The 27,960-nt window shown below is 37.5% G+C and overlaps 1 protein-coding gene across 6 annotated transcripts in view; it reads left to right on the top strand.

Annotated features, from left to right (window-relative positions):
• LOC116589965 (multiple epidermal growth factor-like domains protein 6) overlaps positions 1-27,960 on the top strand; it is an 83,672-nt gene that overhangs the window by 40,600 nt on the left and 15,112 nt on the right. For 3 of the 6 annotated variants that reach the window (XM_032341709.1, XM_032341706.1, XM_032341704.1), the window contains one exon: positions 26,350-26,478. In XM_032341709.1, the coding sequence (XP_032197600.1) occupies positions 26,388-26,478 (91 nt within the window). In that variant the 5' untranslated portion in view covers positions 26,350-26,387. Of the gene's footprint in view, positions 1-7,017; positions 7,114-9,736; positions 9,819-20,993; positions 21,126-24,418; positions 24,624-26,349; positions 26,479-27,960 lie in introns of those variants that run through there. The other 3 variants (XR_004285473.1, XM_032341696.1, XR_004285480.1) reach the window with 3 other exon arrangements.

The raw sequence follows: 27,960 nt of genomic DNA, 5'->3' as shown, positions 1-27,960 counted from the left end.
TTAACTCACAGAGTCGAATTAATAACCCCTGACACCAAATTGGCTAACAAGTAATTTAAAGAAAGTCAGATGAGGATCTTTGTTACCGGGAGTTAGAGTGAGGGAAGGCATTTTGATGAAGTTGAAGAAAACGCACAAAATGCTTCTTCCTAACTGTTTTGTCTAGGATCCACCCTAATCTCATTTTGTCCCCCTTGCCTGTAAAAGGGACAGGTCCCCACTTAAAAAGAGAAGAATTCTGCTGGGTGCTAGGGAGCTTCTTGGTTATTTCCATCCTAAGTAAGGCATTTAACAAAGAATTGTAATGTTTCGAAAGGGGGAAAAAATGGGGAGATTTAAGGAACATTTAAAACCCAATACATTGTTTTGCCCCGTTTCAAATAACAAATGAAGTTGTTGGCATTCTAGAAAAGTGTATGAGTTAACTGTTTTTATACTTAAAGCTTCACATATTTAGATCGTATCTAAAAATCTTATTCTCTTTCTGATAATGTAGCATTTGGGAACCATAGTATGGCTCTATTTCCTCCAAAATTGAGAGCCGTATCTGCAAATAACAACTAAAATGGTCTATTGCTGGAGATATGTCACATGGAACAAGATAAAGCCTATGAAAACAGCCCTTTAGAAAAGTCATGGTTGAACTCTAATGACCTAGATTATTTAATGCGAACATTGTGTGCAACTCTGGAGATTGAGGGCAGCTCTCAACGAGAGTCAACTCAAGCAAGCCTGTGTATGTGATACCAAGGTAGACACAGTTCAGAGACATAACTTGCTATTCTTTGTAAATGGAGCAGAATCACTGAACTTCATCCCCACTTGGAGCAGACTCAGAAATAGGATGAGAGGAAATGTTCCACACTGAGGGAGGACAGTGCTTCATGAAGTGCAGGGTGTTTTACAGAGTGAAGGAGTTGATCACGTATCAGCTAGCAACAGATAATAACATTTTGCAAACATTGAGCCTTTCATCGACAAATAATATCATATGGTGCTTCCCAACACGCAACCCGATTTCTCCCTCAACTGTGGTTTTCGAAGTTGGTTTGTACTGGGAGATGTTGACTGCATCCTTCTGAGGGCTTGCAAGGCCCCTGTTGTGTGAAGGTGTAGCGCTTTTTTCTCCACTCTTCTGACAAGAGTCACACCAGCTATTTCCAGTTGTTTTGCACTGCCAGCAGTGTTCCAGCAAACATCTTTGTGCCCGGCTCCTGGAGCATGTGTGGCAGGGTTTACGTGGGGTTTCTACTTGTGTGGCTTTGCTGGTGCACTGCATCTTCAGCTTTGTGTAATAATGCCAAATTGCTGTCCAAAGTAGGTGAGCCAGCTAGCAGGAGTTGCTGTTGCCTTACTTCATTGTCTGACTTTGTGTCAGACTTTTTAAGGGAAATATTACTTTTATTTGCCTCTCCTCAGTTACTGGTGAGGTTTTGCATTTTTTTATACATTGTCTCTTCAAGTGTATTCTGCCATGAATTGTTGATTAATGTCCATTTTTCTATGGGCTAACCACTGATCAAGTCCCTTTGGATGTACTCATGAACTGCCAAAGAGCACTATCCTCTTCAAGATTACATTCTAGTGAGAGAAAACTGGTAAGAAACAAGAAAGCCCCAAACAACTATAATCTGTAGCATGATGGGTGATAAGTACTACTGTGGGAAAAACAAACAAACAAAACAACAACAACAACAAGAAAACAACAAGTAGAACATGTAAAGTTAATGGCATCAGGAATACAGGGTAGGCAAAACAGTTGATAGCACTAAGGGGTGGTCAAGGTGGGTCTCTTAGAGAAGGCAAGAGTTGAGTCAAAGTGAGAGTTCCAGAGCAGTGAGAGGCCAGGGGGTCCAGCTTGAGTGGAGAAACAGAAGGGAAGAACTACAGAGATGAAATTAGAAAAGCAGGGGGTTGTTATATGGGGCCTCGTGTGCCATGGTAAGACTTTGGCTTTCAGATGAATGAAATGGGGCAGCCACGGAAGGACTTCATACAACGGAGTGACATGATCTACCAGGTTATGTAGAAAAGGACTGCTCGTGATAAATTCTCGAATGCTTACATACTATTGTTTTTACATAAAGAGCAACTTAGCCAAATCCCTCCTTCCCGTGGAAACAATCTGATTATAGATCGGCTAAGACTGGGAAACACTGACATGGGTTAATCCTTGTGCTTGAATGAACAACTAAGGTTTAGGTTGTGGGTGAGTTCTGTGAGCTCCACATGTTTCCTCTGGCAGTTCTGGGTTGTTGCCTTTGACCTCCATCCCTCGCTTACCCACTTGCCGCTCCGGAGTAAAGCTGCTCGTTGCTGTTGTTGCCAACTCTGTGCCAGGCCCTGGGCCAGCTCTTGTTTAAACATGAATTCTCGTACCTGGCAGCGCCATGTTTGGAAAGTAGCGTCGTCTTCATTTTGGAGCGCTAACAGAGAAGCCAGATCTTTCCAACTGCAGCTCCCCTATCGCTCCATTACGCTATGGGGCCCGCTGTGTATGGCAAGGCGGCCATAGTGTTTCTCTTAACTAGACGGCAGTGATGATTCAAACAAGATGGCACTGAATAATACATAAAGCTACGCTAAAATTTAGAAAGAAATAATAATTATTTTAACTTATATGAATTCTGAACCATTCAGCTTCTATCTTTGAAGCTGGCATAAAACAAGAGCAGTTTCCTCTCTTTTCCTGTTTGTTTTGGCGTTTGAAACAAAATTTATGCGGGAATTTTGGGTCTCTAGAAAGATTTATCCTCATTCGTTAGGCAAGTGTAGTTTCAATCTAATATGCTAATCTGATATGCTAATGTATTATCAAAACCCAGAGTAAACGATTAGTTCAAAGTGTTCCAACAGATTTAAAATTTTGAAAAAGGAAACCCCAGTGGACCATGAGTAACAAAGAACATCTTATTTTCTTCTACCTGAGTGAGAGCCCTCCACAGAGTAAGAGGTCTCTTCAAGTATATTTGTGAATTCTTGTGCTTCCTGTGCTGATTAACACCATAGTCCTGGCCCCAAATGAATTCTATCAGTTTGCAAATTAAGGAAGCAATTTACATCTCCAATTCAGGAATTTTCAAAAGCAGCCTTAACCAAGGGATGCTTATGTTATTTTTTACATAACTACGCAAAGACCAAATAATGTCTTTTTTTTTCCCCGAGTCTAGAAGTGTATGATAATTCATGCAGCCTTTAAGTACACTTTATTTTTAAACTAACTTCAAGATAGTTGGGTCAGAATACGTTTTTCAACGTTAGATTGTAATAAATTGTTAGGAATATCATGATTTACTGCAAATAAACGTTCATGGGTGAACTAGGGAACCTTGGGCACGTGTGAACTCAACATTCCAGTCACTAAATAGTGATGTGAAGGGGTCCTGCTCACTGCTTGGTAACTTCCAGCTTGGTGTAGAAGAGCTCTTTCAAGTTCACCTCAGTTGGGCAGACTTGGGATCTGGAGATTTAGATGGTATGCCTGTGTGTGGCTGTGTTCACTTGGAAGAAACATTTTCTCCTTGCAGACCACTTTTTGTAGCAACCAAGAAGAGGCAAAACAAAGTACACAAAACAAAGTTTAAAATGACATCTGATTATTTTGAAAAACCTACCTCTGTAAATTCATATATTGAAGAAGGAGGAGGAGGAGGAGGAGGAAGAGGGGGAGTAGAAGGAGGAGGAGGAGGAAGAGGGGAAGAAGAAGAGGGAGAAGGAGAAAAAGAGGGAGGGAGGAGGAGGAGGAGAAACCGGAAGATAAACAGCGTCCTGATACATTTCCCCATCACGTGGACACAGCTTGGGAAAGAAAGCTTATTAGCAATCTTCGTTACTTGTCTAGAAAAAAAAAAATTTGCCTCTTTTAGGAATTGCCTCTACTTGGTAGGCTGTACTAACCAAGTTTCCCTTTCTCACATGGGAGATTTAACTGGAAATAATAACAGTCTGTCCTTGCTTGATAGCCTTTCTGCAGAAGCATTTAAAGGCTAGGTTCCTTTGTGAGGCAGTCTGGTAAATTCTTTCTTTGCAAGGGCAAAAACACTAGTTTACTTGTTCAAGATGATAAAGAGTTTAAGACCAGAGTTCATAACATGAACTTATCCCATGACACTCCCTCCCCCTCACACTTGATGAAAACATGCTCATGTGAAGTGAATTTTGAAACTGAATCCGCTGAACACGCTCAGCATTTGGTGCCAGATTCGTACTGTGACATTCAAACTTCTGCCATGGCTGTTGCAATGTAAATAGGAAATTCTAAATGTGATTTGAATTGCCCTTTGGGGAGTTTTACACTGAGAGACGGTGCATTTCCAAGGTAGCCAATACTTAATATGGAGCAAGCCCAGTGGTCGAGTTGAAGACTGTTCTGCTTCAGAGCGAAGGTTGACAGGAAACTCTGCACGCCTTCAACCGGACTGAGGGAATTTGGCGGTTGACACAGCCGTATATAGTTTTGAAATTTTGAAATAGTTTTTCTTCTTAGAAATGTTTTAGATTAGCCCATGAAAATAGGCACCCTTATCATTCGCACACAGTGATTCGGTTTTGAGGAGGACAGTTGTCTCCGTAGATCCTAGTTGAGAGACTGGCATAAGCAAATGATTGGTTTTTAACTAGCAACAAGCTTTTGTAACTATTAGAAGTCAGCCTTTCCTGGAACTGAAGCATCCATGATAGCAAATAAACATCTCAGCAAACAGATACGCTCAGACTTTTCCCATGAAATGCAACTGAGTAGGCGGGCACACAGAAAGAACATCATGCGTTAAGATTTTATCAGAGGGTGTTTCCAGAATTTTTAAAGTAAGAGTAAATTCAAGGGCACTGAATTGTACATATTTTGTGATATTGCTTGATGTAAAATTTTGGTTGATTCTATCCATAAATGAATTTAGAGGTTGAGATTTCTTTAGAATCTGGGATTAAGTAGTGTTAAGAGAAATGCTTTGTTGCAGTTCTCCACTAGAGGGCCATAGCTCCCTCTTTCCCTGCATGGATTTGGGCAAAGGCTCAAAAAAAAAAAAAAAAAAAAAAAAAGTAAATGTTACAATGTTATTATTTTTCTCTCAAATTTGTTGTTTTATAGATCTTATGTGTATAATAAATATGTGAAAAGCATGAACTTTTTTTTAAAATAATGGTGCAGAAGTGTGTAGAGTGAAAAGCTTCACTGCTAGTTTTCCCCTCCCACCACCCACCTCAGGTTTTAATTTTACACAAATATGTTTGCACCAAACATTATTATTGTGTCTTGCTTACTGTTCATTTACTAAACTAAACATTGTAGGCACCTTTTCCTATCAGTTCACACATAGCTGACTTTTCTTCCGTATGGCTTTAGAATGCTCTTTTGCAAGCCTCTTGAGTGATTTGTTTGTTAAATCCCCTAAAAATGGAAATTTAGATTATTTTCAATATTTTTCTATTTAAAAAAGACTGTGGTGAGCATTCTTGTATTCTTTTTTCTTTGCACAGATCTGAGAGTTCCTTCGTAAGTTAAATCACCCGCGGCATAATTGAGGGCTTGTTTATTTACAAGTTTAATGGAAGTTCCAAGTCATGTCTATCTCCAAATCACCACAACCACACAAAATTGGCACTGATTTAGAATCACACTATGCGTGAAGGTGCCTTTAGCCCTGACACTAGCAAACACTGGGTATGTGAAGCCTTATACTCTTTGTCAGTCCGTCAAAGGAAAAATAACATCTCGATAGTAGTTTTAAAAATGTTTAGGTCTATGATAACCTCAACCAGCAAACTAAATTTAAAATTGAAAAAAATAAACTTGTGGAAATGGTTACAGAGATTTTTATCGGAAGGTAGAAGCAAAATAACCAGTTGTTAATAGTTGCAGAAAAAATCACTGGTTTCCATCAACTAGCGATCTAAATAAATATTTCATGTTTTCCCCAATTCTTTCCTATTGTTGAAAAAATTTTGTTATAAAATTCTATAAAATGAAGTGGGCAGACGTGACAGAGGAGAAAGAATAGGTGGGAATTAATCTTTGAACAGTATTCTTGCTGCCTCATCACTGTTACGATCTTCAGGTTAAAGAACTTCAGTGAGAAATGTTAAAGTTTCTTATCTGAATTTGACTTCAGCTTCTAAGCCTCTCTTCCTTTTCCTTAGCGACTATCTGTCACAATTCGCCCATTCTTTTCTCTTCATTCCAAACAACAACGCCCTCCCTTTCCTCTCAGTTTTTAGCAAAGAACAAAATGCACAGAGCTGAAATGTCAAGTATTTTTTCCCTAACAAAGTATTTTTATTACGAGGTTAAATATACACCCAAGTATCAGATTGAAAATAATTGCATCAGAAGTTGGCTAGTTTGTTGTATTAGTCTTGTTCATTTTCTGCGGACAGAAAACTGGTTCTTTTGGTGATAGCCATATTTATCCCACAGGACCCAAAAATATCCCACCAAGGGCCAAGCTTACTTTGGAAAATTGCTTAGCATGCAAGGCTTGTCTACTTTCCTTCCCCTTCCCCCTTCCCCCTCCCCCACCATATTTTCCCCATCTGAATACTCCTTTCCTCCTTCCGCCCTCCACCTAGCTGTGTTTAGCTTTGTCCCAGTAATCTACACAGGAAGGGAGATATTCTGCACTTCAGTGTTAGTTGAATATGTCTTCCAGGGTGTGGAGAGTGCATATAAATAGAGAACACTCAGAGACTCAAAGGAGAGTTTCTCTCAAGGGGATAATTTAGGGAGTAGTGGGCGGGGAGATATATTTTCAAGCATAGAATATTTTATAGGTGGTTTCTATGCCTACTTATATGGAGCATCTCTGGCTCCTGTGTACATATGAAATTTCAGATGTAGAAAAATAAAGTAGCAAGGAACCATTAGATGTATGAGAAGGGTCACTATTTCTTTCAATTTAGTGGTTTGCTCTATTTTTCTCTGCGTGTGTGTGTGTGTGTGTGTGTGTGTGTGTGTGTGGTTTGGTTTTGGTTAGCCATGCTTCAAGCTTTAGAATAGAATGTTTTTAATCCACATTTCAGCTTTCCTGGGGATGGGATTTTGTTGGACTCGGGCCGGTACTAATTGAGGAAACAGCTCCCTCCTTCTGTTCCCTACTCCAACCAGAGAATAATCAGGTGACTTATGTATCTCTATAATTTCTTATTTTGAGGTCTCTAAATTTTTGGGTTATCCAATGCATTCCACTTTTAGTTATTAACTAATATATTTGAAATAAAGTTGGTGAAGTGAGGCAGAATTGTTATTATTAGCTGCCAACTTATAAACTTGAAAAATATGACATTGCTAGAAAAGGAAAATACCTATCAATCAGGAAAAATGAGTTAGTTATGTACATGGATATGGTTTTGTGTGTGTGTGAAAAATGAGTTAAGTATATGGGATGAATTCCTGAGTGAGAATGTTATTGTAAGAAATAATAATTTAATAAAAATGCATTTATACAAACCAGAAAGGAAAGAGATTTGTGTAGATAAACTTGAATTTATTTCTGCCTGGTGCTGTAACTTTCTGTGTCGAGCATGTGATTTTAGATTATAAAATTCCAGGTGTGTAGTAATGTCTTATCAGTTGTGTATAATAACCTTTGGCCTGAATATTTTGAAACTGTTGTGTATTTTCCATAACAGACATTGTGCATAAAATTTTCCATGCTCTATATTAGAGAGGTAAGGAATAATTTGACAGAGGGTCAAATGCTTTTCAATATAATTGGGGAAAATTTTTTAAAAATTAAAAAATATTCCAGTGGTTGAAAGTTTACGTCCAGATGCCTAGAAATAGAGTTGGTTCATTTACTAGGCACCGGAGCAGTACAGAGAAACAGGAGCTATGTGGAAAAGAGAGAAAGAAAGGAGACAGAGAGACGTTGATTTGTTATTTGTCATTTTCAGCTTGTCCACATGGACATTTTAGGGTTAAATTGTCACTACATGTGTTACCCTGACAGTCGATCCCAGGGACATCCTGCTGCCTCCCTGACTGGGTTGGAGCCAAAGGCAACTTTGGAGTTAGACTGAACAGTTATACCCCAACACCCAATTCTACCCCATACCCCATACCTCTTGGGGCATCACACTTTGACCTTTTAACTTTAATCTTGTTTGCTTTCTTTTTTTCTCTTTCTTTCTTCTTCTTCTTCTTCCTTTTTTTTTTTTTGTCAAGTGGATTCCCATAGTTTAAAATGAGTAAAATTCTAGTTAATGAACATATACTGAAATGTGAGTGTTTCTTATACTTTAGTGTTGAGTTGTGAAAGTATCTATTTTCAAAACATTATCTTCAAATTGTTATTCTGGGAAAGAAGCTGTATATTTATAATCTTTGAAAATGATACAAGCTCAATTCCAAAACACAAACACAACGCATCTGCATTAGCAGAAGGAAAAAAAATCAGACCAATTAGTGTAGGCGAGATAACCAGGTGAGTTATTGAGTTTTTCCTGTTTCAGCCAGTACTTTTGACAGCAGGTTGACAAGGTCTCAGTAAGAAGCACAGGAATGCATTTGTATCCTTCGGTGAGTTTGTGCCCTGCCAGTATTCTTAGGTGGGTACCATGCTGTTAGCTTCCACAGGTGCACACGGATGCCACTTCCTATTAAGCTGCATTCTCCAGAAACCCAAAGAAATGTTTTTATGTTTCTAAATAACTAGTTTGTGCCAATGTTGCAAACTTTCCGATTTCATAGAGCTTACACTTTAGCAAACTCGGAGAAAATGTCTCTAGCGTTTCTGGGATGTATCATCTTTTGTTGGAAACACTGAATTCCAGAGCATTCTGGGTAGAATTCTCTGAAGAACTCATTTGATGTTTGTGTAGAAAAGTGCTTTTTATTCTAGAACAATTTTCAAAAAGATTGTGTTTTGCAAAATCGGAACTTTTGTGGAGATATTAAAAGCAATAATATTGAGTTGTCACACATTTCTGGACTGTTATACAGATTTCCCTCCCCTCCCAGATCTGAAGTAGAAAGCAAATAATAAATATAACCATCTAAGATATTAGGATTTGTGTTAGCTCATTAGTAATAGACATGTTCAACATTTAATTTTAATTTAGTCTGGTTTTAAAACTGGATTTTACAAGCATTTTAAAAATTATATATGCACATTAGCTGTTACCTCCAGTTTCTAGTTAAAATTCACTGGAAAAAGTTGAGCTGGTGTCATATACCAAAAACAATAATGATCTGTTATTATTATTGAACTTCCAAGTCTTCCTTTTCCTCAGTTGTGGATACACGCTGCCTCAACTCAGTTCACCCGACATTTAATAAAATTGCAGTCTAACTTGTGACATGATGAGATTTAACATGCTCATAAAATTCTTACTTGATGATCGTGTTTGGCCTGGCCTTAGCTCTTGCCTAACCTCACTACAACTCCTTCACTTACCAAAATTGTTTGTCTTTTCGGGAACAAATTCTTTCCCCTTGTCTCCCTTGTAGTGCCTTTTTACTCCTTCTTTCTACTTTCGCCTTGCTCTAAAGCCTGCAAGTAAACCCATTAAAACAATATAATCCACTAATTTGATTTTGCTGCAGCAAGGAAATTAAGACAATATTATCCATGTTACGGGATAGTCCCCTTTTGTTGTCTCAGTTATCTTAGAAAAACTGTGCAGTTAGCAAGCTCTTAAAATTACTCTATGTATTCCCCAAACTATTTGAAACCATGGTAAAGTTTGTTCCTCCATATTTTATTAAATTCAATTAAGTAATGGGGTCTTTTGTCATCAGTCTCAACTTCATCTTCCAAGGAAAACCCACTGCACTTCACAGTTCTGAGATGCCAGCCATTCATTTCTCTGTGGTGTTGTAGGTAATTTGATTTATGTCTTGCTCTAGTTAAGATGCCCATGTTTTCAAGCGTTTTTGACTCAGAGTTAGAGGCTGAGGTCAAGTTAACAATGGTAATCTGTCTCTCTGTTTGCAAACAATGAATCACCATTTGGGATTTTAAGACTATGGTAAGCTTTCACTTGGCAGCTTGGTTCAAAGGTTGTCAGCAAAATGTATGAAAGTGGCCTGTGCCTGGAACCTCTGATCATGGATGTCAAGGATTTTCTAACAAGGCCACCAATATAGTTGTGAATAATTGGTCGGAAGGAGGGGTGGTTAAAGAGACATTAGTCCCATGCCTTATTTAGACTGGATTGATTTGATCTAGACTTAATAATATTAAAAGCTCTTCTAGTCATTCCCAGGGCACGAATGAAAATGCTTTCAAATTATTAAGAAGGAATGTGACTTATTCAGGACAATATGTAAGGAGAGAGTGATACAATGAAGTAGTTCATTTCAGTCCTTTACTTTGGACCAAGTACACTGCCATTAAGAAGAGAAAGAGCTTCACGGAGAGTTGCAATATTTTATTACTAATTGAATTGGAGTTTGTTTTGGAGAGTTGGCAGTTCACATGGTTGAAGTTGAGATGAACAATTCATGAAAGTTAGGGGCCAATTTTCCTCAAACATCTTGTTGTTCTTAGTCTTAAGAAATTCAGACAAAGTGATGACTTTGAAATAAAGAAAACTCCAAGATCTGATCAACTTTGAGTTCTAAGTAAACAGTGGCTGCCACATTTAAACATCAAATTAATACTGCAAACTGAGTGAATGAAGATGTCGGTAGTTGTTTATGAGTGAAACTTTGTATCTATCTTTAAAATATTGGTCTTAAGAAAAGGAATTTGTTTTCACAAGCCATGACCTAAAAGCAATGATTTTATGATTTGAACTGACAAGAATCTAGTTACTCTGCTACAGTTATTTCATTTTGTTGTATCATCCAAAATAATATTTACTGCTTCCCTTGTGTTTCTATTTTTGATGCTTTATTTTTTCTATTGTGATAAAAGGTGACTAATATTCAGGATAGCCAAATAGAAATCTGTTTGTCAGGTCAGAGTTTGAGCTGATCATTGATGCAGATGTTTCATTACTATATTTGAATATCATTTGCTGTTCTTCATTGATCTTAATGTTGATATAAAGAAAATTTTCATTAAGGACTCATTTTACACGGATGCCCAAAGTTAACACTCTATGATAATGGTCAGAAAGCATTGCCTCTCTTCTGGTAGCAAATCTGAAAAAAAGGAAGTAATTACAATTAGTTATGTTGCCTCTGGATTCTATAAATTTTATCTTGTATATGCATTTAAGGGAGATTCAGTTTACTTGCGCATAAGCATGGACACTCAAGCATTTTGTCTGCCAGGGTTTTCAGCTTCCTACGTAAGCACCTCCTCTTTGTCAAATCACTATATTGCTCATCATCCAATCTGTGAGTTCTAAGTGGATAATACTGATACCTTTTGCTACCATTACAAAGAAGAACTCTTATATTACGTATGATTAGACAGGGGAGTTTTTTTTCTGTACACTACTACTCCCATCCTTTAAGTTCTATAGATCTCGCAAAAAGCAGTGATTAGTGACATAGCTTCTCAAACTTAGTAGCTAACTGTTTCATACAGGCACTGAAAATTATAGGATCTAATCTTACTTATAAGTTACTCTGGTTTCAAATACAGCATTAGCCACCTTATGATACATGTATACTAAAGTACAAAGTACAAGATTTCCACCATTCGAGATGTTTTACTGATCACTTTTGTAAGAAACTGTATTTGAAATTTAAAACTAAGTAGAGCTATGGAAAAATTCAATTTGGTGCTCAGAAAGGAGGTCACTTTCTTAGAGTAACGTGGTTAGGAACTGATAACTCCTAGAGCTCTGTCCAGATTCTTTCTCACTGCACTATCCTGATTCTGTGAAATGAGGTGAGGACATGGGTCGTAAGTCCTTCTGTAAGGATCCATAAACCAGTAATACATTTTCATATTCCCCAGTTAATGTAGTAACTCCTGAGAAAAACACTAATGTCATGTTGAAGAAAATGACATTGAATTATCCATGCTGACTCTGGCTTTACAGGCTTTGGGTGAATGACTTTGCATTGGATTCCTTAGTTTCTTCTATAAAATGAAAATAATGGTTGTTCCCTCATGGGGTTTTTCTGTTATCAAAGGAGGTGATACAGTAGAGCGTGTAGAACAGCTCTGGCACCTTTTAGGTATAGAGGAAATGTCAGCTCTTTAACCATGGCCCATTCCTCAGGCCTCCAAGACCCTCATTTCTGGTACTTGTTACCTGGTCATACTTAACATTCTCCTATTTCTGCAAACTTTTCCCTCTCCCTCAACTTGAGTTCCTGTATTCCAAACGTCTACTGGAGGTAAGAGCCTCCTAACAATAATCCACAATTTTAACTACGCTACTTATTTTCACCTTTTTGTAGCTGAACAAAACACATGAGAAAACTGAAAAACAGGCATGACTAAATTAACTCTTGGTTTTTCAGAATAGATTTATTTCTTCTGTGGGTCTTAATATAACCCATCAGCATTGAATTGAAATGTTGAAGTTCTAGAACTGTGATTTATTGTTTATCTTTTATCTGGAGCACTGATGAAGAGGAAATGTTGTTGCTAGCCATTTGTGAATACCATCAACATATCTGGTAGATGGCAACCACCAAGTTCCCATAAGGGTGGCAGCCATCATTAATGCCCTAGTGGGATACCATGCTGACAACGGTATATAAGGTATCCATTCCAACAAGGAACCTCATCGCTTTGACTTCAACATTGAAACACTCTAAATATGTCCTTAGGGAGTGTGCTCCGCATGAGCATATATACTCACAAAGCAAGCCTGAAAGAAATGAACCAGGTGGAACTCGCTTCCAGGACCTATCCCAGCCCGTGTCTTGGGATTATCTCTCTTTTCTGATCCAGACACTCATGCTGTTCTCCAATCTGGAGCCTCTAGAGTATCTGCCATCTGTAGCTCTTACGATGCCACCCTGGCAGCCTGCCGTCTCCAGCCAGTGCTATGATTGCCAAGGTAAGCTGAAAAGGTCTGTTTTTAAAATGTAATGATTCAGATTTGCTTGTTTGCTATGGCCTTCTGAAGTCAGTGTCTTAATATTTTTTAACCCATTTGTAATTGGAATGTGAGAATTTTAGACCATTCTGGAAAAAGAAACACTGTATGGCAAAAACAAACAAACAGAAAGCAATGAAAGAAATGTCTAAGAACAGGTAGAGGCCCTACTTCTGGTCTCTTAATCTGTCATCCAGTACTATCTAATCCACCTCAAAGAAAATCTTGGTACAATTCCTCATCTCCATCCCTTTTCAGATCTCTAAGTCAGGTTCTCTATGTCTTACTAGCATGGCTACAGTGACCCCTACTTGGGCTTCCAACCTCTAATCCAACATACACACTGTCAAGAGTCTGATCATGTTGTTTCTATAGTCGTCTAGATTAAGCCTTCAGTGTGACATAAAAAACACTTCACTTTCAAGGGCCAGCAATTCTTTGACATCAGACTTATTCCCAAACCCTGCTCTCTAACCATGATGCAAAGGTACCTACCCATTTCAATAAAAGTCTTTACTCATTAGTTCTCTTCTTTTTAAGGAATTTCTACTCATTCTTTTAGGCCCAGTTCTAACGCCACCTCTCTGAGGAGACACCAATTCCCTCATGATAGGGTTAGCTATTTTCTTTAATATGCTCTCATCTTTTTTTTTTTTAACATGTTTGTAGCATTTTTCAGATTATTCTGTATCAATTTTTCACATGTCTTCCTAAATTAGTCTTTTGGGTTCTTGAAAACAGATACTAGTCTTGTTCAATTTTATATCATCAGCACAGGGCCTTGAAAATAATTATAAATGTTGAGTGTCTTTTTTTAACAAGCAAAAGAACATATAAACATGCCATATAGGGATCCAATGTTCTCTTTTTGTGTAGGATCAGCCTTTCACACAGTTATGTATCCTGGGCTAGAGAAGCTTGCCTGCCTTCCTTGCTTCCTTCCTTCCTTTCCCCTTCCATCCATCCTTCCTTCCTGCCTTCATCAAGCATTTATAGAGTTCCTTCTGTGTTCTTGGTTTATGTGAGATATGAGCCACATCAAAAATAATAAAACACTGTCTTTGCCCTAGAGGCACTCTCAATTTTAATGAGAAGAAAAAAGTAACAAAGTAATAATATAATTTGGGACCCAGTATCTTAATAGGAATCCCCTTCATGCTTATAACTGGGCCATGGAAATGTCCTCTGCTCTCTAAAGACCCGCATTTGAGATGAGCTTTGAGTACAAATGATCACCTCCATATTGTGCCCTGACACATTAACATGTGCAGGTGCTTTGGGAGAACTTCTTCAGGATGTCTCTCAAACTGCTTTGGAGAATGGTATGTGATGTGGAGAATGAAAAAACATTGATCTGAGGGTTGGGACCTCTGGGTTCTAGTTTTAGCCCTGCTACTAAACAGCTATGACCTTGGGCAAATGATTCAATCTACAATCTATAGGATATCTTAGCTGTAAATTGAGGGCACCGATCTAATTCTACTTCAATACTTCTCTGCCAGGATCATAGGATTTAGAAATACATATACTTATTCCTCACCAAAGAGTCACTGGATTAGAACCAAATCTCATAGAATGAGACCAGGCCATGTTTATTTAGCAAAAAACTTCCTGATGATTCTGAGAGGCTCTGACCTGAGTTGTGTCTCCTCTTGATGTTTTGATAGCTGAGATCTGGGGGACTCTGTCTGGCAGCCCCCACATTGATTGAGACATGGAGACTCTAGGCCCACTCCAGTCTTTCTCCTTTAACAGTCTGTGAGAACAGGAACATTGTTTCAAGAAACAATCAGATCAGTAGCTGACATCATAGGTCTTCCTGAAAGAGAGGAAAGAGATGCAGAACAGAGATAAGAACCAAAAAAATCCCAAATGCTTGTGGGACTCTGGTAATCACAGCCATCACCAAGACTATCCTCGGCTTCTTGAACTTTAAGATGGACCCAGTCATTCTGATGCCCTGACTCCCATATATTTATTCTCTGACTAAGGCACAAAAATGCGGGTGAGCTAATGCATCAACCCATGAAAAATGAACAATTAAAACAATGAAGTTGTCAGTTCTTTTACCAGATTGCAAATAAATAACCTGCCTGTCAGGCTGGCTGCTCTGCTAGACCATTAGTTTAATACAAAGACATTCTGAGGAACGGGTGGATGGCAGCTGATCTATCACCAGGCCTTTGATAAAGACCTGAGCAAAATATGCTGTCATAAGCCATGGAAGGTCAATCCCAATTTGTGAGAAGCAAAGTATTAGATGAAATTTGAATAGCCCTCTCTGCCCATCATGAGAGGCATACGCTTTTTTTTCCCCCACAACTGGTGGGATTGTGGATGCTCATTTTGACAGGATAAAACACTTTTTTGCTTATACTTATTTAGCTTGTCAGGGACACTGTGCTGGGGTAGATGGCCTTGGAGTTTGTAACTGTCACAGTGGAAAGACTGTGATCTTGGGACTGTGCAATGTATCTATTTGCCAGGCTAGACAGGGTCTTCCCACAAGAAGTTACTCTGTGTCGTGTCAAATGCTCAGACAGTCATAAATTTCCAAACAAAAAGTCAACTCCTTGCATTTTCTTATATGTATGGCTTGAGTTCTGTATGCCATCTCATGAAATGTTTGCCAGCCAGATCTACTGCTTGCAGAAAATGATGAATTATAGAAGGTAGTAGATAGGACAATTAAATAAAGATAAATTCATTAAATTCTCTAGTCGATGTCTCATTTATCTTTAAATTTATTGGGGAAAGTAAAGATAGCAATCACCTTTCAGAAGTCACCTTTAAGAAGTTCTTATTTCCTCAAAGCAAGAATTACTATTAGAACATTTACCCTGTAGTAAATCTATGTGAGGTGTAGTGTTTATGAGTCGTCAGAGGTAACCAAATCAAAAATACAATTTTTCCCCTTTTCAGGATCTTTTGGGTATTTATGTATATTCAATTTATATTTTCATGATCAAAGTAGTATAAATTCTACCTAACTGAAAAATAGGCACTGTTGATCTATTCTTATTTTTGAGTATATTCACTGGTTAATTCAAACAGTAAAGTGTAGCTTTAATAATGGAGAATCTGCTTAAATCCATGTAGATATCACCCTGCAAAGGTTTTGTGGTCATTTGGTTGCCCAGAATAATTTCAGTTAGAAAGAACCACAGTACTTCCAAACTGGTTTGACCAGTTCTTCCAGTGCTCTGGATGGCTAATTAGTAAACAAGATAAAGGAGAAATTTCCAGTGTAAAATTTTCCAGGCTGGTTTTCCTAACTAATAAGTTAAACCAAAACTTTGCCTGTTGACCACCTTTGTAATCCCTTCAATGCTATATAGTATACAACATCTCTCTCACCTCCTAAGAAGACTTGAGAGAGTGGGAAATATCTTAGAGCTTATCCTAAGCATGCCATGGTTCTGTTCCTGGGTTTGCTATTTATTAGCCATGTTGTTTGGCCAAGTGGTCTAATGTCTATCTGTCTTATTATGGGCATAATAGCATTTGCTTAAAGGAGTACTTTATTCATAAAAACAAATACTGTTCTATAGATGGGTGGGGAAGACCCCTAAAGTTGCTTGTTTTTAAGCAGAGATAAAATGTTATTGCATAGGGTGCTAAGAAGAGCAAGCAGCTCATGGTCTAGAAACTTCCACTGTATTCTACAGTTAGTCCTTCATTTCTCTGAGTTTTAGCCCTTGAGAAGTCTTTTCTTCCTGTCCCCTTAGATGTCTCTGGGTATCCAACTTCCTTCCCAGGTTATTTCTAGGTCCCGATCTTTTCCAAAACATCCCAAGTCAAAAGCAGTCCTTTGGAAATATAGATATATATGTGTGTGTGTGTGTGTGTGTGTGTGTGTGTGTGTGTGTGTATACATATGTGTGTATATATATATATATATATATATATATATGATTTTTGTATTGATTTCTATGAAGAGTTGTGCATCAGGTTATTGTTAAAAACATGACTCTTTATGATACTATGTTCTCTAAGGAATAAATCAGAAGCTACCTAAAACATCTGGAAATGCAGAGATTGTGGTAGTTTGAATAATGTCCTTTCAAAAATTTCCATGTTCTGATTCCTTGAGTCTGTGAATATGTTATCTTACATGGCAAAAAGGATCTTGCAGAAGGGATTAAATTAAGGATTTTGAGATAAGGAGATTTTCCTGGATTACGTGGGTAGATTCAGTGCAATCACAAAGGTTCTTGTAAGAGGGAGACAGGCACTCAGAGAAAAGAGAAGCTATGCTGGCCTGGAAGATGGAGGAAACGGCCAAAGCCAGGGAATGTAGGCAGCTTCTAAAGCTGGAAAGGATAAGGAATAGACCCCAGCCCACAAGTCTCCACAAAGAACACAGCCCTGCCAACATCTTGATTTTAGACTTCTGACCTCCAATACTGTGAGATTATAAATTTATATTGTTTTAAACCTCTGAGTTGTGATAATTTATTATAGCAGCCATAAGGAACTAATACAGAAACACTTAAAATAAGGTAAGCCTGACCACTGTCTAATATACAGGCACACTATTGCCAACATCCTCCTTAGGAATAGTGTCAGGAACTCATATGCACCTGGGTCTTTCCCTCTGAAATTTTTCCTTCTCTTTCTTTCCTCCCCTTCACTCTCCACTACATATACTCTCTAGTGTTTCAGATCTCAGTCAGTGATCTCTACAAAGAGAATATCTTGAACTAAACACCCCCCATTCTATACCTGTTAGTCTAAAGTGGAGTTATACTCTCTTATAGCACCCTGCAATACTCTTACAATGTTTTTAAATTATATGTTTATTTGGTGGTTATTTTATTGTAATTATCTCCCTACCAATGCAAGCTTGATAGGTATAAGAATCATGTTTAGATTTGCTCACTGTTGTGAACTTGGCACATAGTAATATCCAGAAAATATATCTTGCTGAATGAGAATATTCCAGAATTCTGTTTGTCTTGTAAGATGGGTTGAAAGTATGCCCATAATGCAGTCCATCTGGGATCAGGAGGCAATAAACTAATATACCACAATCTCTTTCAGACAACATGAGGCAGGCTTTACATGAACTTTGATTTCCTCTGAAGTCTTAGTCAAAGTCATCATTTTTTCATAGGTGACAACTGACAGATTTTTTTCAAAATGAATATGTAATCTAAGAAATACAACAATATTTCTCAAAAATTCTTTTGAGTAACATTCAGAATACTTTTTCTTACTTTTATTTCGATATTCATTTTATTGCTTTGCAATATAAGTTGTAAATTCCTTTAGTGACATTTAAACACTCATTTGAGAACTGACTTCAAGAGCTTTCAGAGGTCAGTTTTGCCCAAGAAGATAATTTAAATCTTTTGTGATTTTTGATTTCTCTGAAGTTCAAGGATCAAAACGAAGGATGTGACTGAGCTCTGGGGATGGAGAAGTGATTAACATTTATGAATGGTGTTATGAAGCCTCAAAACATTGGAGAGTTAGTAAGAATATTGAAAAATTTTACCTGTTTGTGTTCCAGAAACTTTTTCATGTGATTTTATATTTTTAAAAAAATTTTTCCCTTAAAAATAATTTTTCCTGATGGGGCAGCTGGGTGGCTCAGTGGGTTAAGCCTCTGCCTTCGGCTCAGGTCATGATCCCAAGGTCCTGTGATCGAGCCCCGCATCGGGCTCTCTGCTCCGCGAGAAGCCTGCTTCCTCCTCTCTCTGCCTGCCTCTCTGCTTACCTCTGATTTCTCTCTGTCAAATAAATAAATAAAATCTTTAAAAAAAAAATAATAATAATAATTTTTCCTGAATGCAGATACATGTAAAGATGATCCTTAAATATTAGATATATTTTTCATAATTATTCTGAATGTATCTATCCAGAGTGTTTGGCCAGAGATAGCACTTTTGTTGAACAGTTGAGTCTGATTTTATATATAAGGGTTTCAATGGAAATGAAACAAATTTTATTGAGGCACCATGAAATTCCTGTATGTTTCTATGTCCCTCAGCTTCTCCTGACAACAATCTGTGAGATAGGCTTTATTAATCCCTTAATTAATACAGAAGATTACATTAATTAAGATGTAATTAAGAATACATTACATGTATTGTAATTATATGTAATGTAATTAAGAATACATTAATTAATAGTTAATACAGAAGAGGAAATCGAGGTTCTTAGAGCTTGAGTGATTTGTTTAGAACCAGAGATCAGGCCACTGGCAGTGCTGTGCTTAACTGACTCAAGGTTCACACCATTTCCTCTGGACCACACAACCCTCAATGGATGCTTGCAGATCTGCACAATATTCATGATGGCTCTCTCTCAGAGCAAACCAGCCTGAATGTCACGTTCCTCAGAACCCTATGCCAGTGGGCCCCAAACCTCAAGATGGAAAATGACTAAGTATATTGGGATAATGGAACTTACTACCCAAATCCTGTTGTGTTCAACATAGCCCATTGGATCTCTCAACGTCATTGATCTCCACAGGGCACAGGGCTTTGTGGTCATGTTTGCCACAGAAAGACCAAGCTTTATGCTCACGTAATCTGTGGCCAAAATAGGTCTTCCCAGTGATGGGAAGAATTTGTAATAACTGCAGCTCTAGGTTCTAAAGTTATTGGAAGCCTCTAGTGAAACATATTTTGATTTTTCTGAGTATTGTCAGCCTTCTGTGTTAGAAAGCTTCCATTGGGGAGCTCCCTTTCATCACATCACAGTGGAATGTAAGTGATGCCCTCATATGTGTACTGACGAACAAGGTGAAGGAAGTAGGAGTCCATAAACATGCACTCTCAGTCATGTCTGAAATACCATGATCACTTCTTCTTGCTTAGCCACTTATTAACAAGCAAAGTTAATAAGCTTTTCAGGCAGTAAAGCCAGATGTGCTTTCTGGCACACCAGATAACTGCTTTATTGATATGTATTTGAGCAGTTGGTGAATCTTATGCTAAAAAAAATGTCTAGACCAACAACAGACTATTTAAATAGCCGTTCAAGTACTGAGTCAGATTCCACATAATGCTCTCCAATTTGTATATATCCCAGTCAAGAAGGGCGAAAAAAACCCCCTCTTTTTTGATTAATTGCCCTATGTTTATTTAGTATTTGTTTTTAATACTAAGCAAGCAACCAATGGCCCTTGAAGTTAGAATTGCTATCACTGCTGTCATTTTTACTTAAAGAAAACCGGAAGATGAAATATTCTTAAAAAGATAGTGGACACCAAGGAAACAAGTGACACCATAGGTGCACAGGACAGCCAACGCTAAACAGGGATGCAGTGAACAAAACAGTCAATAACTTCTCCAGTGTGAAAAGAACTTTCTCAAACAGGTTCATTCTTCCATGATGCCAGACCCTTTAGGTGATAAATAAAAAGGTTGATCCAGAAGTTGTTATTCAATTCTAGGTCCTCAGACGTATAACAGCCAAATTAATAGACTTTTCTTTTTACTGAATTTGTTTGCATTGTCATTGGACACACCAGTGAGACTTAAAATGTCTATTTGACTCTGTTTTTGTCAGCTGAAAAATATCCAGAAACCTTTTTATTTTCTTAACAAAATGGCATGATATTATTTAGAAGTTGGAGGGAAAGCTTTTACTGCCCGGCCTTAAAAAGAAAACAGCACAACCCAGCCACGTAGCTGACAAGTGACACAAATACAGTACGTGCTAATGTGCAGAGAGAAACAACCTTGAGAATTTAAACCGGCTGCACCAGAAAAAATATCTTTATCCAGATATGTGGTCCCTCATGAATTATACTATTATTTTAGTTGATTTTACCTGACATCACCCTATGATTTTCTTCAGTGACAAGAAAATTGCAGCCGGCCCTTGACAGTCGGTCACAAATTGACTGAACAAAACAAAATCAAACAGTGAAGTAATCCCCAAGTAAATTTAATGAAACCTAAATCCCAAAGGGCAGCGCACTTCTGTAGGCAATGGTCTTATTTAATAAATTTTTCCCTGCTTTCACTTTTAGAGCTATATTTACACAGACAAATTTAATTCATTGGGTTTACATTTCCTCTTTCCCTTAGTTTGTCCACCAGGCACATATGGGAAGGACTGTAAACAGGTATGTCAGTGTTCAGCTGAGAATGAAGAGTGTCACCTAGTCACAGGGAGATGTACCTGTCTGCCCGGCTACCATGGAAACCGCTGTCATCTCCGTAAGAGTGGTCCATGCTTTTGTTGTAATTTATCGAAGAGACACCGGTAGGGTGGGTCATCTGTCAGAATGCTAAAGGGCAAATGTTAATTCAAGCTTCTAATTTATAGCAAGTCCTGAGAGAATGTTTATTGGAATGGTTGAAAACATACACTTTGTTGTGTAACCCTTTCTCCTATGTTGCCTTTTCTCTTCCAAATATCCACAAGAAAAAGAAAATAAATAGAGAAAGAAAGAACAAAGATAATATGAACTGATTGGTATCAATCAATATACAGCCAATGGGAACATATTTAAAGTGATTCATAAAGTTAGTTCCAGGATCTGCTTAGGAACAATCAAATTAAACAAATTGTTATTCTGGAATGAAAACAGTCACTTGTTTAAAGGACAAAATGCCAGTTGGCTCACTGCTGTGTAATAAAAAAGGATCGTCCCTAGACCAAACACCTTATACTGATTTGTTAGGACATTTTAACATCGAAAATAGAGGGGAACACACGATAAAACGTCCCAAGGAGCATGTTAAAATGTTCAGTCAGCTACTTAATTTTTAAGCTTGTAATTATTTATAATGCACTTTTTATAGGTTTAAAAATAAAATGATTTGGCCTCAGTTTCATTTTCCCCCAACTTGGCCGCCCCCACGGCTCTTTTCTCCCTCGTCGCTCCTGTAGCAGAACCTTCCGCTTTCCTCTCTCAATTCTGCAAATGGACGGATGATTTGGGGATTCTACGCCCATATGTCACCTATAAAACAGACTTACGGTCAAGCTATTGATTTTAATTTTTACAAGCCATAGAATGTATATTTTGAATATCACTTCTCACTTTTGCCCTAATTTTAAATATTATCAGCTAAAAACACAAAATGGCTTCAATTAGTATTTTGTTTGGAACGCATAACCATTGTGGGTATACAAACTTAAACTGAAGAATTAAAATATAAAATTAGTAAAATTGCAATTATATTTTTGTTACGGCAAATTTCAAGCACCCTTGTAATGGAAGAAATTGTATATTGTAATGGAAGAACTGTATATTGATTGATACCAATCAGTGCATATTTATTTCCTCACTTTTAATTCCATCACATTTCTCAGGAAGAATTTCTTCTTGATATCAAGTGATATTTTATCTTAATGTAATAAAACCAAGTGACATGGATGAGCACCTAGGTGGTTTAGTCAGCTAACCATGCGACTCTTGATTTCAACCTTGGTCATGAGCTCAGGGTCATAAAATCCAGCCGCCGAGGTGGGGCTCTGCACTCAGTCAGTCTGCTTGAGATTCTCTCTCTCCCTCTCCCTCTGTCCCCTCTCACATGCTTGTTCTTTCTCTCAAATAAAAAAATAAGTCTTTAAAACAAAACTAAAAACCAAGTTACATAGAGCTGGTAGGGCTTGCACGTCAGAAGGCAAGCTACCTTGGGCTGAAGGAGGGGAGCTCTACCTTGTAAAATCAAGGCTGCAGCAGCGAGCGACTCCCTGACTAGTCAGATTGGCTTAGCTCCAGGCAACACGTGGTTGGGAGTTGCAGCAAAGTTTCCTTGGCAACATCCACCGTCATTACAGAACTATGAAGAAGGGTTCAAGAAAATATCCATAAAAGGTGTGGCTGGCTCAAAAACAAAAGTTTCAGTGGCCAGAAACAACTGGGCTTTCATGTTCTCGAGTTTGAGTAGAGATTCAAAATTTTCTCTCGGCAGAGGTCAGAGGAAGCAGACAAACTTGTAGTGGGATCTCACCACTTGTCCATAATTTATAATGGGCAGTTTGGTCTCAGCCTTTGGACGGCATGTGGGGAAAAACAAACTGCTCAGTAGATAGAGACTTATCATACTATGTATTTTATGACCAATGAGAAATTACAAAGTAACTCCATACCCTGGAAATCTTTTATTTCTCCAAATGGTAATACCCACTGTAATAACTCTCTTTGAGAACACTTAAGGCTTTGGGGTCCTCTAAAAATCAAGGGCAGTTCTTTTGACAATTTTTATAGGAACACCCTTAGTATAGAATGCTTGGAGAAGCACAGGCCATAGAATAGTACACCTGTGCCAGGAGGAAGACATCAAAGTGTTGATAGAAGCTTGCCTTTAGTGCTCTTTCTCATAGTAGTAAGAATTCAGACAGACCAAACCTTAGCATCTCTTTTTAAGAATAAAATAAAACTGTGTGAGAGTCGCTAGGATATGTGAGTGGCCTGGTCAAATACTTGGAAAAGAGTCTGGGAGAACTAACTTCATTTAAGCCAAGTGGAATCATTATGTCTCGAGCGTGTGTTCTCTTGTTGAATATAGGGAATGTTTGAGCAAAGGATGTGCACATGATTCTAGAAGTCAAACTTGCACATTGCTACAGAATTATAAGAGAAAGTGGAATTGTCAGTAAATAACTTATTATTGGGGGAAAAGTTATGGGCACTTTTGTAAACATACATTGTACTCTTGATGTAAATTTAGTAAGTTTTGAGGGTAAGAGGTTATACACACATTGTCTTTCAATAGATGACATACTTATTAGTAGATAAATTTTATCTATTCAGTGTCCCAATTTCAAAAGGATAATATAGTTGAAGCCTAATATTCATGTGACTTTTGTTTTCTGTGTACAAAGAAGGAACAATGAAGGATGATTCTATCCAACATGAAGCCATCACTAAGATAGTTTGCAAAATGAGTATATGTCAAAGGGAAATTATGTCTCCCAAGAAAGACACATGGAAGTGATCCCCCCAAAATATATGACCTATAAATGACAAAGATAATATAAATATATATGTATCAGTTACTTAAATTTATCAAGTAATTACACACAACCATTTTTCCATTTAAACTGAGATGCTAGTTTTTTATATCTATGATTATATCCATAGTTTGATATTTTCCTCATTAATAAGTATATGAATTTCACATTATTAGGTGTTTCTCTTTTTCTTATTTGCACAGAAATTCATGGCAGTTTTCATTTCATAGCAATGTAACTACAGAATTTTCTGTACTAATCAACTCTTATTAATTTAACCTCCTTTGGGAAGCAACATTGCAGCAGTACACACAAGACTTCATTGTTTCAGACTCCGTACCTCCAGTTTGCTTTATGTGTATTTTCTCTAATGTCAAGCAGACATTTGTCTTAAGCTTCACACATAGTAACGAGAATAAAAAAAAATTATAAAAATTTGCATTCTACAACTCTGACCCAAATGGACATGAAAGCATTTTATATCTTGGTGAATAGGAGAAGAGGAAGGGATGGAGACTTTTTTAATCACTAATTTTGTTTTTAGGTATGCTCTATTGAATTTTTGTGAAAGAAAAAAGAAGTTCTTAGGAGGACCAATGAATGTTATATACCAAAGAAGGGACAATGAGCTATGGGAACTGACATTCCTTGGGAAGAGAGAATGACAGAAGAGACTGTAAAGTGAAGCCATCATTTTTAATAGAGAGGAATAAAGAAATACAACAACTACAGCACAGAAATAACATTTGGTACGAAAAACTGTAGTGTTTGGCTTTCCATCTTCACTATGAAGAACTTTATTTTAAAACTGAAAGAAAGAAGCAGCCATTTTTTGGATTTGAGACTCAAGGTGGAAACTCGGGAATTTAGGATAAGACATGTGTGGGGATTATAAACAATCTGAATCTCAGTAAGATCCATTCTTTGCTGTTACCTCTAAAACATAGTACCTGTGAAATACTCTTAAAAAATGTTCCTTACTGTCTGATTCTTACATAAAAACACAAGATAAAAGGAAGAAAACTAGTACCATCTGGTATAGTTTGGTCACTTTTAGAGTTATATTTCCAAATGAAAAGATTTTCCAAGAGGAAGAACTTAAGGCAAATGCCTAACACTTTGGCTCATATCAAGCAGGTAGGAAAAGGGTTTTGCTGCATGCCTAGCATTGATACTGCCATCATTCATGAAAATAATGGCCACCACTGACATGGGAGCTTAGTTTGGTGATGTACTTGTTCACTCTAGTCACCACCACAGGGCCATGATTTTATTATAATACCCTTTGGGAATTAAGAACCAGAAATTCAAAGAAAGGAGTTAAAGCTACAATATTAATAAGTGAAGTATATAGGTTTCAAATCACAGTCTTTTCAAAATTTCTTACAGCCCTCATATTTAAATATGTGGCAAGGATAAAGATGGTTATCTCTAACAGGTGACAGAATTTTGTGCTATATTCCAAGTCACTTCACTCTGTGGTCCTCAACTTCATCATCTTAAAATAAGAATTGAACCAGATGGACATGAGGTCTCTTGAAACTCAAACTTTTATAATTTTAAGACTTGAAAGTATCAGGCATTTCATAGAATAAGAGAATGTCACAGATGGAAGTGCTTCAAAGTTAATCAACTTGAATATCCTCTATATTTTCTCTCCTGTATACTTATCCTGTCTCTGAACTCCTACAGAGATGAGTAATCATGCCTCCTGAAAAAAGCTTATTCCAATCTTGGACAGCTCTTTTAGAAAGTATTTCTTTATTGAGATAAAATCTGCCTTTCTTCTTTTCCACAGGACTACCTTCTCATGTTTGAAGACATTTCTGTCTTCCGAGCTCTCTTTTCTCCTGAATAAACACCCCCAGTCTTTCAATCATTGCACAAATAATGTGGTCTCAGCTTGCTCTTTGTCTTGTTTCCTCTCCTTTTATCTTAAGTTCTGGCTATTTATCTGTTTGTTACACAGGTATCATAGTAGACCATAAGTCTATGGATAGGAAAGTGAGAAACTAACAGAAAATGAAGATTCTTTCTTGATGGTTCATGCCATTTTTGAATTCTTACTTGTATTAAAGCCAGACCATTCCAGACAAGATGAACTATGACACTTAAGCATTAATCAAAATAATAAATTCATCTAGGCTGGAATGAGGTAACTTTGGCAAATTGTCACCTATTCTGAGCACTCTCTAAAAGTGGGCAGATTTCCAAAGAAACTCTGAGTTAAGTTTCCTGTATCTTACTAATGAGCAGCATCAGGAACATTTTGCCCCCAACCATATTACTAAGGCATCTATCTATATCATCTCATCTCTTCAGATAAATCTATGCCTTGAATACTAGCTTGAAGGTAACTGAAAATACCAAAGAACAGTATTTGGAATGTGAGTTAGCAACATGTCTATGGGTATGAATTTAAACAGTGATGCTTTAAGTTACAGTATCACATATGGTTTTGTTCTCCTTCAACAGGATGCCCAAAAGGCACTTAAGGTTTTAATTGCCAAAGGATGTGCAAGTGCCTTAATGGCAGCAGCTGTGACACTGTGATTGGCACCTGTTACTACCCTCCTGGCTTCACTGGGGCTGACTGCAGTCAAAGTAAGTCACTCTACCAATTATGAAATAGATATGCTAAAGTAGAGTTTTTAAGAACTGTACTTACAGAGTTCAATGTTGTTGCAATTATTACTTAATAATTTACTGCGGTAACAGCAAACACCAACAGACCTACATTCTAGGTTGAAGAGTGCTTTCGTGAGGAGTTTGACTGAGAGCTGAAGTAGTGAAGATAGCCAAAGAGAACCCTTTGGTCATAATCTCTCATATCCCAGCAATGCTAACCTCAAGTCAGGATTAGAAAATCTGTTCCATAAGGTAAGAGTGGTCTGGTACACAATGCCTGTGTACACAATGTCAAACTCATTGGTTCAAGTCTCACAATTTCATTTATCCTCAGCAATATCCAGCTCAAAATTAAGTAGTTCCCCTACTTACCAAAAATTAACCAGTTCCCTAAAATTTAAAGACTTAACTACCTATCACAAAGACAACTATTTACATAAAGTTTAAGGGACAAGGTATAAATTAAAGATCCCTTAAGAATGCACTATCTTAGGCACCATAGAGATATTCTTAGCAAATACATTTTGATCCTATCAGATCTGCCATTTTCTAAGTATCTGGATAATTTGCAAGATCATAATTTTTAGGGAGGCTAGAGGAGCAATGCATAGGCGAGTACATGATGACAAGGTAGTTCTGGCAATATTGTGTTCTTCAACCTATTTGTTGTTCTTGAGGGTATTCACTTGTGATGTTTTACTGAGCTGCACATTTATGTTTTTTGTGTACTATTCTGTATTTTATACTTTAGAATTAAAAGAATAAAAGCCCTATCAATAGAACTTTCATGAAAGAAGTGCTGTAATTGCAAACTTAAGATTCTTTCCTTTGGAAGAATGATAACAAAATTGGTGGTCAGGCAGGGCACCAAGTTTCTAGGTGGTAAAGACATCCAAATGTTTATTTTGCCCAGGCAGGTAGTTGCTCTGTCTTCTTTGTTTGAGGGTAATTTTAATTAACCTACCTCAGTACCCTGATGTTCTGAAGACAAAAGACAAGTAGGACAAAGTCCTGGCTCCATGTAATGGAAAATTGAAACTTAGTGAATACTGCCTCTGAGGCCCCACAGCCAAGTTGTCTTTGAGTTAAGGCCAACCCATAAACATCTCCTTAGGAAGGTTCTAACTGACCCCTTTGTTCCTCAAAGAAAATCATTGAGAGAATTTCTTTATTTCCTCAGGCCAAAGCATCTTTAAGAGTTTTGATTTCTCTGAATATTGGGAGTATTTTTGTCTTCAGAAAGCTGTGATCTTATACCTGAGTACTTCTTCTTTGTTTAGACAGCAAGGTAGATCAGAGCCAATTTGCAGTCCACCTCTTACAAGTTCAAAGGATTGTGATATTCATTTATGTCTACATTGTAACTATATTTTTTCTTCACTTGATTCTCACAGGCATTTGTTTTACCTTTGAGTGTTATCTGTATCTTGATAAGTATCTCAATGAATTTGTGGAATA

Source organism: Mustela erminea, chromosome 1, assembly GCF_009829155.1.
Source record: "Mustela erminea isolate mMusErm1 chromosome 1, mMusErm1.Pri, whole genome shotgun sequence".
Classification (NCBI taxonomy): Eukaryota; Metazoa; Chordata; class Mammalia; order Carnivora; family Mustelidae; genus Mustela; species Mustela erminea.
This window is presented reverse-complemented; position numbering and strand designations above follow the sequence as displayed.